General features: G+C 32.5%; 3 protein-coding genes, 1 long non-coding RNA gene and 1 pseudogene across 4 annotated transcripts; 2 read left to right on the forward strand and 3 right to left on the reverse strand.

Moving 5' to 3' along the window:
• Nucleotides 1-749: 749 nt before the first annotated feature.
• LOC149420974 (uncharacterized) lies at nt 750-1,907 on the reverse strand. The gene is made up of 2 exons (XM_089635650.1): nt 1,601-1,907; nt 750-1,061 (listed from the first exon to the last, which is right to left on the reverse strand). Exons 1-2 carry the CDS (start codon nt 1,814-1,816, stop codon nt 972-974), a joined length of 306 nt encoding a protein of 101 aa, XP_089491776.1. The 5' UTR covers nt 1,817-1,907; the 3' UTR covers nt 750-971.
• A 118-nt stretch (nt 1,908-2,025) lies between these two features.
• On the forward strand, nt 2,026-3,375 carry LOC149420975 (uncharacterized). Its single transcript, XR_016302626.1, has 2 exons — nt 2,026-2,679; nt 2,760-3,375. It is a non-coding gene; the product is annotated as an uncharacterized LOC149420975 (long non-coding RNA).
• A 3,582-nt stretch (nt 3,376-6,957) lies between these two features.
• LOC149420976 (cecropin-B-like) lies at nt 6,958-7,708 on the forward strand. Its single transcript, XM_089635654.1, has 2 exons — nt 6,958-7,162; nt 7,292-7,708. The coding sequence occupies exons 1-2, from the start codon at nt 7,052-7,054 to the stop codon at nt 7,379-7,381; spliced, it is 201 nt and encodes a 66-aa protein (XP_089491780.1). The 5' UTR covers nt 6,958-7,051; the 3' UTR covers nt 7,382-7,708.
• Nucleotides 7,709-8,961: 1,253 nt separating this feature from the next.
• On the reverse strand, nt 8,962-10,114 carry LOC149420977 (uncharacterized; annotated as a pseudogene).
• Nucleotides 10,115-12,923: 2,809 nt separating this feature from the next.
• On the reverse strand, nt 12,924-13,615 carry LOC149420978 (cecropin-B-like). The gene is made up of 2 exons (XM_089635316.1): nt 13,399-13,615; nt 12,924-13,297 (listed from the first exon to the last, which is right to left on the reverse strand). The coding sequence occupies exons 1-2, from the start codon at nt 13,507-13,509 to the stop codon at nt 13,208-13,210; spliced, it is 201 nt and encodes a 66-aa protein (XP_089491442.1). The 5' UTR covers nt 13,510-13,615; the 3' UTR covers nt 12,924-13,207.
• Between the last annotated feature and the right edge of the window lie 238 nt (nt 13,616-13,853).

Consider the following 13,853-nt stretch of genomic DNA (forward strand, 5'->3'; position numbering starts at 1 on the left):
TCAGCTCGCCTTACAACCGACGGAAGAAGTCCTCGAGACTATCGTACGGATAGTCCAGAAGCATCCAGAGTTCCCCAGGCTTGATTCTGCTTCGGGGTGGAAAAGGAGGATCGGGGTTGATTTTCAAAATCTCATCGACAGAGACCTTCCTCTTGTTTTGAAGGGCAAGTGTGCAAAATTGTATGTATCAATAAAATATCTATCGATAAAACAGTAATTTGTATAAAAGCAAGCTAACACTGGGATACTCGTTTTTACACATGATGTTCGAAAATTAGTAGTGAAAAACTACATCATATAGAGAACTCAAAAAAACTTATTTTTTGATTTTTCCCTTCTTGGCAACTAAAGGCTAAAAAAATAATGGAGCCAGGTCTACGTTTCGACGCATTTCAAAGTAAAATCTGCTATTGGAACACCCTAGAGACTGAAAAATTCCAAAGTCGAACTCGATTTACTCGAAAACGAAAGCTTGAATCAAAAAACTTACCATAGAAAAAATCGACTCCAAATGTGATGTATGTTCAATGTTCACCCGTTTCCCATTTGTTACGAGTTTTGGTGCACCATGTATATACCCATATACTGTTTATCAGGATATAGATCTTAATATCTTCTCGTAAGTACCACAGTAAACATAACAACCACAAAAATGAATGTGTTCAAACATGTTTTTTATGACTTTAAGGAAAAAAATATCAATCTTGTGTGTCATAAAAAGAAAGGGGATTTAATCATGCAAACAAAAATTGAAGTTTTTAATTTTTTATTGCAGAACAATGATATATAAAGTATTGCACGTCTATTCGTACGTCATATTTACAAAATTTCTTTATCAAAATTTTTACCCAAATTGATGTTATAATAATAACGTTCTTCTAATATCTCAAAAGAAACATCATAATAATTTATTTATCTAATTCTCACTACCTACTATATACATTTTAATTTTCTTTTTTGTTTTCAATCTTTTATTTTCCAAGGGCCTTGGCGCTAGTGAGGACACCTACTGCGGGGCCGGCCTTGATGACTCCATCACGGACGTTTTGTCCTACTCTTTCCTGGAATAAAAAGTTTAAAAATGATATCAAAAAATGGGCTTAAAAATTTAAAATCAAAACATAACAAACACAATCAATTATTTTTTTCGGAGCATTTTCGGAGTGAAAAACTTGTGTAGATGGCATTTTGCTGTCCGATGATATTTAAAAAAATTAAAACAAACAAAAAATATTCTTCCATTTCACTTCGCCATTGGTCACACGTCGCAACGGATCACGTGATTCGCATTCTGTCTCGTCTGTACGGTAATACTGGAACGAGAAGGAGTTCGTTCGCGTGAACCGCTAGCCTGTACCCAGTGGAGACTTGTGATGGTAATTTTTGTTGTTGTGTATAATTGAAAAAAATATAGGTATAATCTGACATCAAAACGTCGCGCGTCGTCTACATTTTTTACTCCAGATATGCTCGGTTATCGCTGCTAAAAAACCTTCTTATATGTGCTTACACACCATGTATATTTATTAAATTAAAATCATTTGTAAATTATCAAAAATATGTTTTACGAAACGATTAATGTTATGATAACATGACTTACAAGTTTTTTGAAGACCTTCCATTTTGGTTCAGGGGCAGGAGAACTTGCTACCTGTGACACCACTACCATGAACACCACGAAAAGGGCGAAAAACTGTGCGAAGAACTTCATTGCGGATTGTTTTTTTTTTGTGTTGGGTATTCGAATAAAATTCAAAATTTTGATCTTGCGAAAGCTATGAGTTAACTGATGTGGTCTCTTCGAAGTAATGTGCATTTATACCAACCAGTTTCTATTGTGTTTTGAATATCACGGCGACCGTATCAATCATTGAATCGGGGAAGACCGCTGCCCAAAGCCAGAGGCAGAGTCTAGATTAGGTGCGAGTTTGTGTCTTTGTTGTGTTGTGTTGTGAGATGACGCATCCCAGCTGAGCATACATTGATCCGATAATGCTGCGTAGTGCGGAGTTTATGTGTTACAAATCGGCAATAATTATTATAAACTACGCGACTTGTTTATGTTATTAATATTTTCACTGGAAGCCATGCATTAAATTTCAAGCAAGATTATGATTTGTTATTGTATGTTTATATTGGAAGCGGGGATTTCTTATTTCATCCTGATTAAGTGTTTAATTTTAAAGCAGTAGTCGGTATTTCACAGCACATGTATAGAGTTTTATTAAGCTAGTATATTTTGTGATTAATTATTCATCAACTAGCACATAAGTTTTTTTTTGTCTTGGAGATAAAATCTCTAAGACAGCCTTACTAAAAAAACACTTCATAACCGTTAAACGGAGTTTTAGTAAACACTGAATAGACTGTAATTTTTCTTTTTGTTTTTTTTTTTTATTGTGTAAACGAGATAAAAAGTAAAGTGGCAATTTTATATATTATTCCTTAATTAAATGAAATATGTATTCAATATTTTGTATTTTCTACAATTTTTCGACGTTTGGAGAAAAAATATTCCATTTCATAAATATTAAAGTACATTTAAAATAAATAAATTTAATTTTATCTAGTTTCTAAAAATGATATTTGATTTCACTATATCTTTAAAAATATGAAATATATTATATAGAACATTAAAAAAAACTAGTAATGATTCAGAAATTCGATGAGAAATTTCAAGTTTATAGCTGGTATGATAGGTTTATAGCTGGTATGATAGGTTTATAGCTGGTATGATAGGTTTATAGCTGGTATGATAGGTTTATAGCTGGTATGATAGGTTTATAGCTGGTATGATAGGTTTATAGCTGGTATGATAGGTTTATAGCTGACTTGTATCCGACATTGCTCGGGGTTGTGAATGCTTTCGAGTAAAGTTTTGAGGTTGTGAATTCTAAGATACAAGGAAACATATCATAGGTACCCAACATGAAGTATCTTATTCCTGTATATTATTTAATCTCTGTAAATCATGTACTGTTTGTTTCTATAATACAAAATAAATAATGAACACCCTACCAAAATCCGTCGCATAGTTTATATGGACTGAGCGAACAAACAGACAGAGCAGAAAGCGACATTATTATATAATATTTAGAGATGTGCATTATAAACCTATTCAATCTGGACATCTTATAATTTTTTTGTAAAAATATCACATCCCCTTAAGTCTGAAAATTGTGAAAATTTGGTCCAAATTATGTTTTTCATGAGTACCGTAGGTATTAAAAAAAATTATTTCTCATTTTAAGATCAGAGAGGCCTATCTACAAAAACATCGTATAATGTTTAATGTTAATTCCCAACTGTATCTCTTAAACGGTTGTATGTACGAGATAGATATTCATGTAACTAATAAATATGATTACTATGGCATCGCCTGTGTTTCTCTTCTTTTAAGGCTCTAACTACCAAACTAAAGTTTATAGGTAGGTCCTGTTAACATAAATCATTTCAGTAATGTGGACTCCACATCAAATATTGAAAGAAATTTACCGTGGTGTATATTTTTTCTTTTGTGTAGCTTATCATATATAAGTTTAATATACTTCATAAGTAATGTTACCTAATCTATACATAATATCATGTAATATAAAAAGAAATTATTAATTTATTATTTTTACGATATCAGCGCCGGAGTCCTGGGATAGAAAAATACTAGAACACCAATACCGGTTCTGAAAAAAATCCCGAATCGAAAGCCCTAGTATGCAGTTATTTATTGAGGGATTTAAAATTTTCTTGTATGTAGGTACCTACATAACTTATAAATTAATATTAAACAACATAACTTTGGTCGTTTACACTAAAAATTCATTAATTTATAATTTCGGTGGAAACGTACACCATAATTTTATTTATTTTTATTTCATTAATCTGTTTACGGACTATTATCTAAAATAACATATTATATTGCATATAACACTAACTGAGAAATAGAATAAAATAATTATTTTTGGTTATTAACAATAGTTGGCGGTACAATGGTTAGCATAATTGATCGGGTGCGATTCTCGACCGTTGCTATTAATTGTTTTTTTTTTAATAAAAAATTTCAAATTTATCTGTGCATACAAATTCATATATTTACTATTATTTTTTTTAAATTGAATTTATTTTTCTGGATTTTCTGAGCCTTTTAAAATATATGACGAATATATTTCTCATTTTATAATTTTTTTAAGAGTGAAATTATTATATGGATTAAAAACTGCAGAGCATGGGTATTAAATATTTCAAATTCCTACCTGAAATTACTTAAATTTATGCAATTAATTTTGTATGAATAATTCAGTTAAAACACCTCAAATAAAAACTTATCATGCTAAAGATTTTTTTTTAATGTTCAACCGATCAATCTCACTGCCACGTCGACATAATCGAAAATCAGTCATCGATATACCGGTGGGAACAAAATTCGCCAAAAAAACAGTTTGCATGGTGTGTTTTGACGTTTTTTCTGATTTTAAGAGTGCACCGTACTCGTGGGATCAGATACACATGAGATTTTGACATAAACTCAATTATTTGATTTAAATTTAATTTATGTAATCAAAAACATTCAATGCCTTCTACATTCGAAACCATGTTTACTGCAACGTAAACCTTACCAAATTAGCTCTTTGTTAGCGCGAGGAATTTCTTGAATATTCCACAATTTCTTTATTACATCCATATTACCACTTACATGTAATAACAATCTACATATGATCATACTTTCAACAATTACGCATATATTAAGGGCGACTTGCACCAACTATCGCAAATTTTATCTTAAATTGTATTTAACTAAACGTATTTAAGACCCTAAATACATTTAACTTAAATGCGTTTAGTTGCGTCCTGCACCACGCAGTTCGGTGGCAATTTTAGTTAAACGTGTTTAACGCGTCGGTAAAACAGTTACCGCGTGGTTACCGCCATTAACGCGTAAATAAAACAGCTACGATGTTTCATTTTACTTGAAGTGTCAAAATATTTTGTGATTGTGTGTGTGGTTTAATAGTGTGTTCATTTATTTTGAAGAAAAAGTTAAAGCAAATAGACATAATGATGAAATAAGACAAAAAGAGCTTCTGTTGTTGGAATTAAAAATAAAACAATTATCCGAGTAATTTTGTTTTTTATTTCTTTTACATATTATATTGTTTTAAAGTATTATAAGAATGCTGTAGGTATGATTAGAAGTTTACAACCTTGCAAAGTACTCCTCGATAAGGAGTGTTAGCTTCAAGTTACGAGCACCTCGCTGATGTTTTTATTGGTGTTGAATTTTAACTGAGGTTTAATTTTTTTCTCTATGATGTCGTTTTTTTACAGAGACGAAATCTTCTTTGAAACTTCTTGGCACTGAGTGTTTCAAATAAATTTGTTCTTGTGTTTACTTCTCTGACTATAAACGGTCTACTTATAAACTCTATAATTTCTTCATCATCGTCAGAATACAAATCCCAAATGTTCATTGTGAATACAAATTAAAATGATATAGATTTTAACCACAATCAAAAATCTAAGGGATAACCTAAACAATTTTTGACAGTACTGCTTTATGAGTCGGGCTAAACGCGTTTAACTCGGTTAAACAGCCCATTTTGGGTATTTAACTTTGACAGTTCTTTAAACGCATTTAACGACTTAAATTTTGTGGTGCAAGACGCCAAGTCGACTTAAATCAAATAATGTGTTTAAAATTATATTTAAATCAAATTTAACTTATGGTGCAAGCCGCCCTAAAAGGCAGTACCGCGAGGTGCCTTCAATAGTTCTTAATTAGCGAAACACGGCACAAAACAAACCAGAGTAGATGTCTCGGTTCTCTGTAGCAAAACAGCGCCCATACACAGTCAGAGCGGTCAATCTTTGATAATGGAATTTCTCTCCCAGCGAGTAGTGGACAGTGGTGTTCCCCGTTTTTAATTGATCGTTTTCGCTATTATTGAACGCTGCGTATAAATACTAAGGGCGACTTGCACCAACTATCGCAAATTTTATCTTAAATTGTATTTAACTAAACGTATTTAAGACCCTAAATACATTTAACTTAAATGCGTTTAGTTACGTCCTGCACCACGCAGTTCGGTGGCAATTTTAGTTAAACGTGTTTAACGCGTCGGTAAAACAGTTACCGCGTGTTTACCGCCATTAACGCGTAAATAAAACAGCTACGATGTTTCATTTTACTTGAAGTGTCAAAATATTTTGTGATTGTGTGTGTGGTTTAATAGTGTTTTCATTTATTTTATGAAGAAAAAGTTAAAGCAAATAGACATAATGATGAAATAAGACAAAAAGAGCTTCTGTTGTTGGAATTAAAAATAAAACAATTATCCGAGTAATTTTGTTTTTTATTTCTTTTACATACTATATTGTTTTAAAGTATTATAAGAATGCTGTAGGTATGATTAGAAGTTTACAACCTTGCAAAGTACTCCTCGATAAGGAGCGTTAGCTCCAAGTGACGAGCACCTCGCTGATGTTTTTATTGGCGTTGAATTTTAACTGAGGTTCAATTTCTTGCACTAATAATGATGTCGTTTCTTTACTGAGACGAAATCTTCTTTGAAACTTCTTGGCACTGAGTGTTTCAAATCAATTTGTTCTTGTGTTTACTTCTCTGACTATATTATAATTTCTATAATATAATTTCTTCATGATCGTCAGAATACAAATCCCAAATGTTCATTGTGAATACAAATTAAAATGAGATAGATTTTAACCACAATCAGAAATCGAAGAGATAACCTAAACAAAATTTGACAGTACTGCTTAGAGTAGGGCTAAACACGTTTAACTCGGTTAAACAGCCGCTTTTGGGTATTTAACTTTGACAGTTCTTTAAACGCATTTAACGACTTAAATTTTGTGGTGCAAGACGCCAAGTCGACTTAAATCAAATAATGTGTTTAAAATTATATTTAAATCAAATTTAACTTATGGTGCAAGCCGCCCTAAGTCTTTTTTCCAGACAGCATCAGTCATCTCACGGCTTTTGCAAGACAGACATCTTGGATACAATTTCACCACTAACAAACACAAAAATAAATATTTCAAAATGAAGTTCTTCGCACTGTTTTTCTCACTGCTTGTGGTATTCGTGATTGTGGTATCCCAGGTGACAAGCTCTCCTGTTCCCGAGCCTAAGTGGAAGATCTTCAAGAGACTTGTAAGTTCATACATTACATTTTTTAAAATGGATTTCTGAGAATCAGGTTCCATTTGCATAAATAATGTAGGGAATGAAGTACTTAATTTCAAAGAAAACATCTAATAATTATATTTGTTATTATTTTAGGAAAGAGTGGGGCAGAATGTCCGGGATGGAATCATCAAAGCCGGTCCCGCAGTGGGAGTCCTCTCCAGCGCCAAGGCCTTGGGAAAATAATGGGATCTACTGGAATTACTGAATAATCAAACTTAAAGAGAGATTATTAATATTATTTTCTATAAATAATTATTGTTGAGTTAGTCTACTAAATGGTACTTTCAATGCAATTTTTATAGAAATATGATGTACCTGAAAATATGTCCTTACTTGTAGTGTGTTTAAAAAAAGGATAATTTAATATATAATTAGGGAAATATGTTTAAAGATGAGAATACTTTGTCGTAGAATAATGTTATTTAGGTTTATTATTTATTTTACTTGTAAATAATTGTGTTAATTGAAGATAATCAAAATGTGATTCCAAAATAAACACTGAAAGAAAGAAAGAAAAACTTGCTTTTTATTATATTTTTAAATTTGCTAATAATTAAAAATTATTCCTTTTGTACTTCAACTTCATATGCAATTGCAATTATTGGCCGGAACTAATTTGTGGTCATTGCTTATTGAGATTAAAATCCAAAGACCGGTAAGTAAAATGAAAGATTAATAAAATAAAGTATTGATAACATGAAAATGAAATGTACAGAATTAGAAAAGCTTGACTGGAGAGAAGCGCTTCTTATGACAAAGTTCTATTATGATAACTACTAAAGATACTTTGATAACGTGTACCTGCCTACCTTCAACATCTGCAAGATACATTGATAAGTGTATAGGTCTCGCAAGTTAAGTTGGCTTCATCACAGTACTCACACAGATGCAAAACTTACATACAGCGTGTTTCGATTTAAGATTGAAAAAAAAACAATTGATGATTATTTCACAATTGAGAACTCTAAGCCAAAGCGTGTTGAGGTCGGTCACATAAAACTTATTTTGTTTTACGACATCGTTATTGAAATATTGAAGTTTATCATTTTTTTTTCTAAACTAATGTGATAATTTTCAGGATTGAATTCAAATGGGTAGGTATTCTTAAAAAAGACAATGGTATTGCTAAAAATTCTTAGTCATTTATGTAAGAATGCTGTACATAACAAACTTCCATCGATAATGACCCTAATTCACGGAAATTACGGTAATTGGAATTTATACCTAATTGTTTTTCGGGGAATAATTATTATTCTGACCAGAAATATTTATTTTACAAAGCATGTTTAATGTTAATTTGATATATTTCCTAGAAGTTACCCACATTTCCAAAATTTTATAGTTTCCTAGAATTTTCAAGCTCGTTTTGGAGAACATTAATTTGTTAGTTGTTTCTTTATTTATTTTGTTTTGCGCCCAGAGGGCTTTTACATAAATAATAAAGGCAGTACATATTAACATGATAATATACTTTAACATGAGAAAAAAATAGTATAAATAAAGTTATGATGGAGATAAAAAGTATATAAATGAAATGAAAATATGAGCAACAAAATTTTTAAGAACAGTGGGATAATATCAATAATTTACGATAAAAACTATCCCACTGGACCTTTAGCACATTAGTCAGAATCATCTAAAAGTTCACCTATACCACTTATTTCCCCACTGATTGAAGATCCCAAAGATGATCCAACGGAGGTATCTTCATCTGATTCTTCAAGATGTATTGTGAATTCATCAGTGTAAGTATCGATCTTGGGTTATAATTTTTCGTATTTATCCTCTTGTTCCTTGACCTTTCTAAAAATGACTTTGAATGTCTTGGCATTAATTGCGACAACTTCTTCTCCAAGTAAAGTCTGGACGGAATCCATCGTAAAAGTAACATTCCTGACAGCTACGCGTCCTTTTATTATTCCCCAACAGAGTTCGATTGGGTTCAGCTCCGGGTGGTATGGTGGCAGACGCAATACTGAGTGACCATGCTTTTCCAGCAATTGGTCCAGAATGTATTTCTTGACTCGTATCTTGTGGAGCTTAATAATATCATACAATATTGGTATTGTGTTTTTAATCGGATACGGTATTCCATGCTTTTCCAACCAGCATAACTCCTTTTCTTGAACTTGATGTCGGGATCCTTTCGCATTCTTCATTGTGGTATGACGCATTGTCTATAACAAGCACAGATTTTGGTTCCAGATTTGGCAAAACCTTTTCCGTGATCCATTTTCTGTAATTGGCAGAATTCATAGCACCATGGTAGTCGCCAGTCCTCTGATCAGATTTAAATGTTAACAGTGCGTTGGGTACAAAACCATTTTCACTGCATGCATGAAGTATTATTAGACGTTTGCCTTTAGACACAGGAACTTTAGCTCCTTTATTGGAGTTGTCAGTCCACGCACGCGGTGTTGTATGTGTACTATGAATGTATGTTTCATCAGAATACACAATTGGACGTCCGTCATTCCTATATTCTTCTAATTTAGTGAGATATGTGGTACGTTTAAGTCGGATATCATTTTTTTCAATAAGCAACTTTCGGTTTGTTTCTGTTTTTCTCCATCGAAAACCCAAATTGTGAACAACTTTCCTTAACGTAGTTATACACCCTGCGTAGTCGATGTCCCCTTTCAGAACTCTATGAATCTTTTTCATCGTTGGCAAAGACTTATGAACTAAATGAAAATCATACACACATCTTCTAATAACTTCCTTATCCAAATCATCTACATCTGATTTGGTTGATAGTCTGCGTCGTTTCTTCCCTGGTGTGCTGAAGGTTGGTCGTTGAGTTGACGATGATGACGGTTGTGTTTCTGCTTCCTTTGCCACTCCAGTTACGATAAGTCGAATACTAGTCTGCGATACTCCAGTTGTCTTAGACGTCAAATCATATAAGTCAGTCATGCTTAAAAATTGACCACCGTTTTTTATATTATGCATAAAATAATTAAACACGCGGAATAAAATTTCACGACTTTGTCCATTCAGTGATTTGCCACGTCCCGTTTTGTAACAGGACTCCATGATGTCGTAATAAATATTCACTTGCACACTTTAAAAACACTCTGTAAATCTACTAATTCGAATTAAAAATGATGAAAACTATTTATTATTTCAAATTCAAAAATTGGTAATTATTTCACTTGCGATATGTAGGTGCACGTATGTTTAAATCAAATTACGATCTGAATGAATAGGACACCCCGTAAGTATACCCCGTAACGGTATTGTTAAAACTTGCCTCTCTTCTAACTAGTTACAATAAGTGAGCGTAAGCAAGACAGAGAGCCTTATCGCGTTAGTGGGCGGCGCTTGACGTTCACACAGATAGACCAATACATCAATTCTAAGCATTTTTATTGCTTCCTTCTTTCGTTGCGTTACCTATACCTGCCTACCTTCAACATCTGCAAGATACTTTGATAACGTGTACCTGCCTACCTTCAACATCTGCAAGATACTTTGATAACATGTACCTGCCTACCTTCAACATCTGCAAGATACTTTGATAACATGTACCTGCCTACCTTCAACATCTGCAAGATACTTTGATAACGTGTACTTGCCTACCTTCAACATCTGCAAGATACTTTGATAACGTGTACCTGCCTATCTTCAACATCTGCAAGATACTTTGATAACGTGTACCTGCCTACCTTCAACATCTGCAAGATACTTTGAGGTGATATTTCGCAAAAGCGGCGCTATAAAAATCATCCAATAAATAAATAAATAAAATAAATAAATACTTTGATAACGTGTACCTGCCTACTTTCAACATCTGCAAGATACTTTGAAAACGTGTTACCTACCTACCTTCAACATCTGCAAGATACTTTGCTAACGTGTACCTACCTACCTATCTCAAAAATTTAGGGTAACTTCTTTTGTAAAAATTTAAACCTTTTGTAAAGCACATAAGTATTATAAGTTGTTTGATTTCTCATCTGGAAACTTTGATTTTATACCTCTAAAAGCAACAAAAAATGTACGTTATACCCGTTATACCATATTCTACAAATATGTTTTTTTTTTTCAAGTTAGAAAGTAAAATATTACAATTTATAAATATCAAAGTCTATTTTAAATACATAAATCTAAATGGTAATTAAACCTACTTTCTTAAAATGGTATTTGTTTTTACGACATCTTCAAAAAGAAGAAATTTAAAATGTCTTGGATATATTCCGAAGTTCGACGAAAAATTACAAATAAACAACCCACTTTGGCTGTGGAAACAATTTACATAATTATATCGTATTTCAGTATTTATATTAATATTTTTTTCACATAAACTTTCGTTAATCAAATGAATAAAATTTTCAAAATTTTTTTAATAAGGCTATCTGTATGTTCCACTGAGTAAAAAATTGTCAAAGTCAAAATAGTAAGAAAAATTAAAAAATATTCTACCTTATCCTTTTCACTATTCACTAATACTTTTCACATTTTAGACTAAATGAATGTAAAAAATAATATAACTACTTTAAAAACTATTAGAGCGCACGTTTCAATGTATATGTGCACACCGACAGTGAAAATTTATCGAATTTTCGAATGAAATTATCGCACAAAAAGCAAAAGCCCAAAGATGCTGTTTACATTTTTTTATATGACACCTCACAAGAGCGCCCCTGTCCGTACAGTGTAAAAGCATGGGAGCTATATCGCCACCCAGTTGTGCAGCGTTGTGAGGTAAGGGCTGTAGAGAGGGATTTATTAATGCGAGTCTTAAAAAGGCCCGAAGAAAAAACAAATGCCAGTAGCTTGTTCCACAAGCCGCCTTACACAAAAATGAGTCGAAGAAGCCACCCGTTCTTTTAAAAAAATTAAAATCAATCATGCACCGGGATCAATGCTGCTAGATTCTCAAAGCTGGCTCCATTAAAATACCTCCGGAATAGACTCATCACACTCACATGGCGTCTGTGCATTAAAGATAGGATTGTCAATCAGACGGACCGCCCTCCTTTACACAGAATTACATAGATTGATCAAGTATTGTGGAGTTCCAGCCCAGAAGACACTTCCAAATTCAATTGTTGGGCGTACTAAAATACGTATAACAAAGCGGCGATTATCAGTAAGTTCTGTATTTGAGTTTAAAATACTTATGTTAGCCCTGCTTCATAGGCAACGTTGTAACTAAGAAATATAAATTATAAAAAATGTGTTCTAATTAAGAATTGTCGTTAGTAATATCAAAATTTAAACCAAACAAATGCTATTTTAACTTATTTAAAAAAAATTAAAACCTTTTATATTTCTAACCTTGTGACAAATGATGTGTTCATATTAAAAATTGTCGTTCGTAATTTCAAAACGTTTATTTAGCATTGTTGTATTAATTTTTTTCATTATATTTTACCAAAACATCTTCGTACAGCAAGTTATTAAATAATTTACTTGTTGCCTCTAAAATGATAGATAAATACGAAAAAAATTAAATAGCTATATCGCCTCTTCATCTGCAGTTCTTCTTCTACCTACATACCTCATCTACCATACCTCACCGCAATATTATATAAGGGTTTTAGTAACAGAATTCCATGGAGGTTTGCTAGCCTTGCTTCCTTGACTACTTTTTTATAATCAAGTTCTGCATTCTTTTCCATGTTATATGAATCTCCTGCATTCGTTATTCTTTTATTACTTAGTTCAAAATGATTGCAATATTATTCATAAAGGTTAATATGTAAATGAAAGAATACAATACGATTGTTATGAGTATTTATTTAGGAATATGACATAATGTCCGTAAGTATTAACTAAATATATTTACACGTAATGCACACTAAACAAACTTGACAATAAACTAAATATATTTACATGGTATTTCTTACATACAAATAATGTATTATTTAAGGAAGGTATCACCGTTTTTTTTTAAATAACAAGAATAAACCACTAATTAAATTACATTAAAAGTGCCAGTCAGCAGACCAACACAAAAACTATCTAAATATCTTCAAATGTTGGATTATCCAGCAGAGTAGATCATTTCCCCAAGGCCTTGGCGCTGGTGAGGACTCCCACTGCGGGTCCGGCTTTAATGATTCCATCACGGACGTTCTGTCCCACCCTTTCCTGAAAAAACACAATTATTATTAGATACCTTATATCGTAGCTTTTCTAAGAAATTTAATTTCCTCGAAACTTTAACCCTCAAATTCAATGTTTGAACTTACAAGTCTCTTGAAGATCTTCCACTTGGGCTCGGGAACAGGGGAGCTTGTCACCTGTGATACCACAAACATAAACACCACAAACAGTGAGAAAAACTGTGCAAAGGACTTCATTTTGTATTATGAATTTTGTTTAAACTTGGTTTGAATGGAATTATATCCAAGAAATGGTCTTGCTAAAGTCGTGGGATTACTGATGTGGTCCAGAAAGAACGCATTGTATTTATACGCTGCGAATCCATTCTATGTCAGCGAATCGATTAATTAAAATCGGGGAAGACCATTCACCACGGCGTGAAACTTCCCGTTATCAAAGATTGAACGCTCGAAGCGAGAATGTATGTGAGATGACGCGACTGTGTTTCAGAGAACTGAGAGAACAAAGATGCTGATTTATTCTGTTATGGAACTGTCGGTTTTTGAATGGTAATACATATTAATTTACTATTAATATGCAT

The sequence above is a fragment of the Hesperophylax consimilis genome, chromosome 9 (assembly GCF_061612785.1).
Source record: "Hesperophylax consimilis isolate HC1 chromosome 9, BYU_Hcon_1.0, whole genome shotgun sequence".
In the NCBI taxonomy this organism is placed as follows: domain Eukaryota; kingdom Metazoa; phylum Arthropoda; class Insecta; order Trichoptera; family Limnephilidae; genus Hesperophylax; species Hesperophylax consimilis.

What these genes read in the sequence shown, in the direction of transcription:
- LOC149420974 (XM_089635650.1), bottom strand. Translation starts at nt 1,816, where the DNA reads ATGCACATTACTTCGAAGAGACCACATCAGTTAACTCATAGCTTTCGC. An exon ending in GGAAGGTCTTCAAAAAACTT is followed by an intron (nt 1,062 to 1,600) that starts GTAAGTCATGTT and finishes TTTTTATTCCAG; the next exon opens with GAAAGAGTAGGACAAAACGT.
- LOC149420976 (XM_089635654.1), top strand. Translation starts at nt 7,052, where the DNA reads ATGAAGTTCTTCGCACTGTTTTTCTCACTGCTTGTGGTATTCGTGATT. An exon ending in GGAAGATCTTCAAGAGACTT is followed by an intron (nt 7,163 to 7,291) that starts GTAAGTTCATAC and finishes TTATTATTTTAG; the next exon opens with GAAAGAGTGGGGCAGAATGT.
- LOC149420978 (XM_089635316.1), bottom strand. Translation starts at nt 13,509, where the DNA reads ATGAAGTCCTTTGCACAGTTTTTCTCACTGTTTGTGGTGTTTATGTTT. An exon ending in GGAAGATCTTCAAGAGACTT is followed by an intron (nt 13,298 to 13,398) that starts GTAAGTTCAAAC and finishes GTGTTTTTTCAG; the next exon opens with GAAAGGGTGGGACAGAACGT.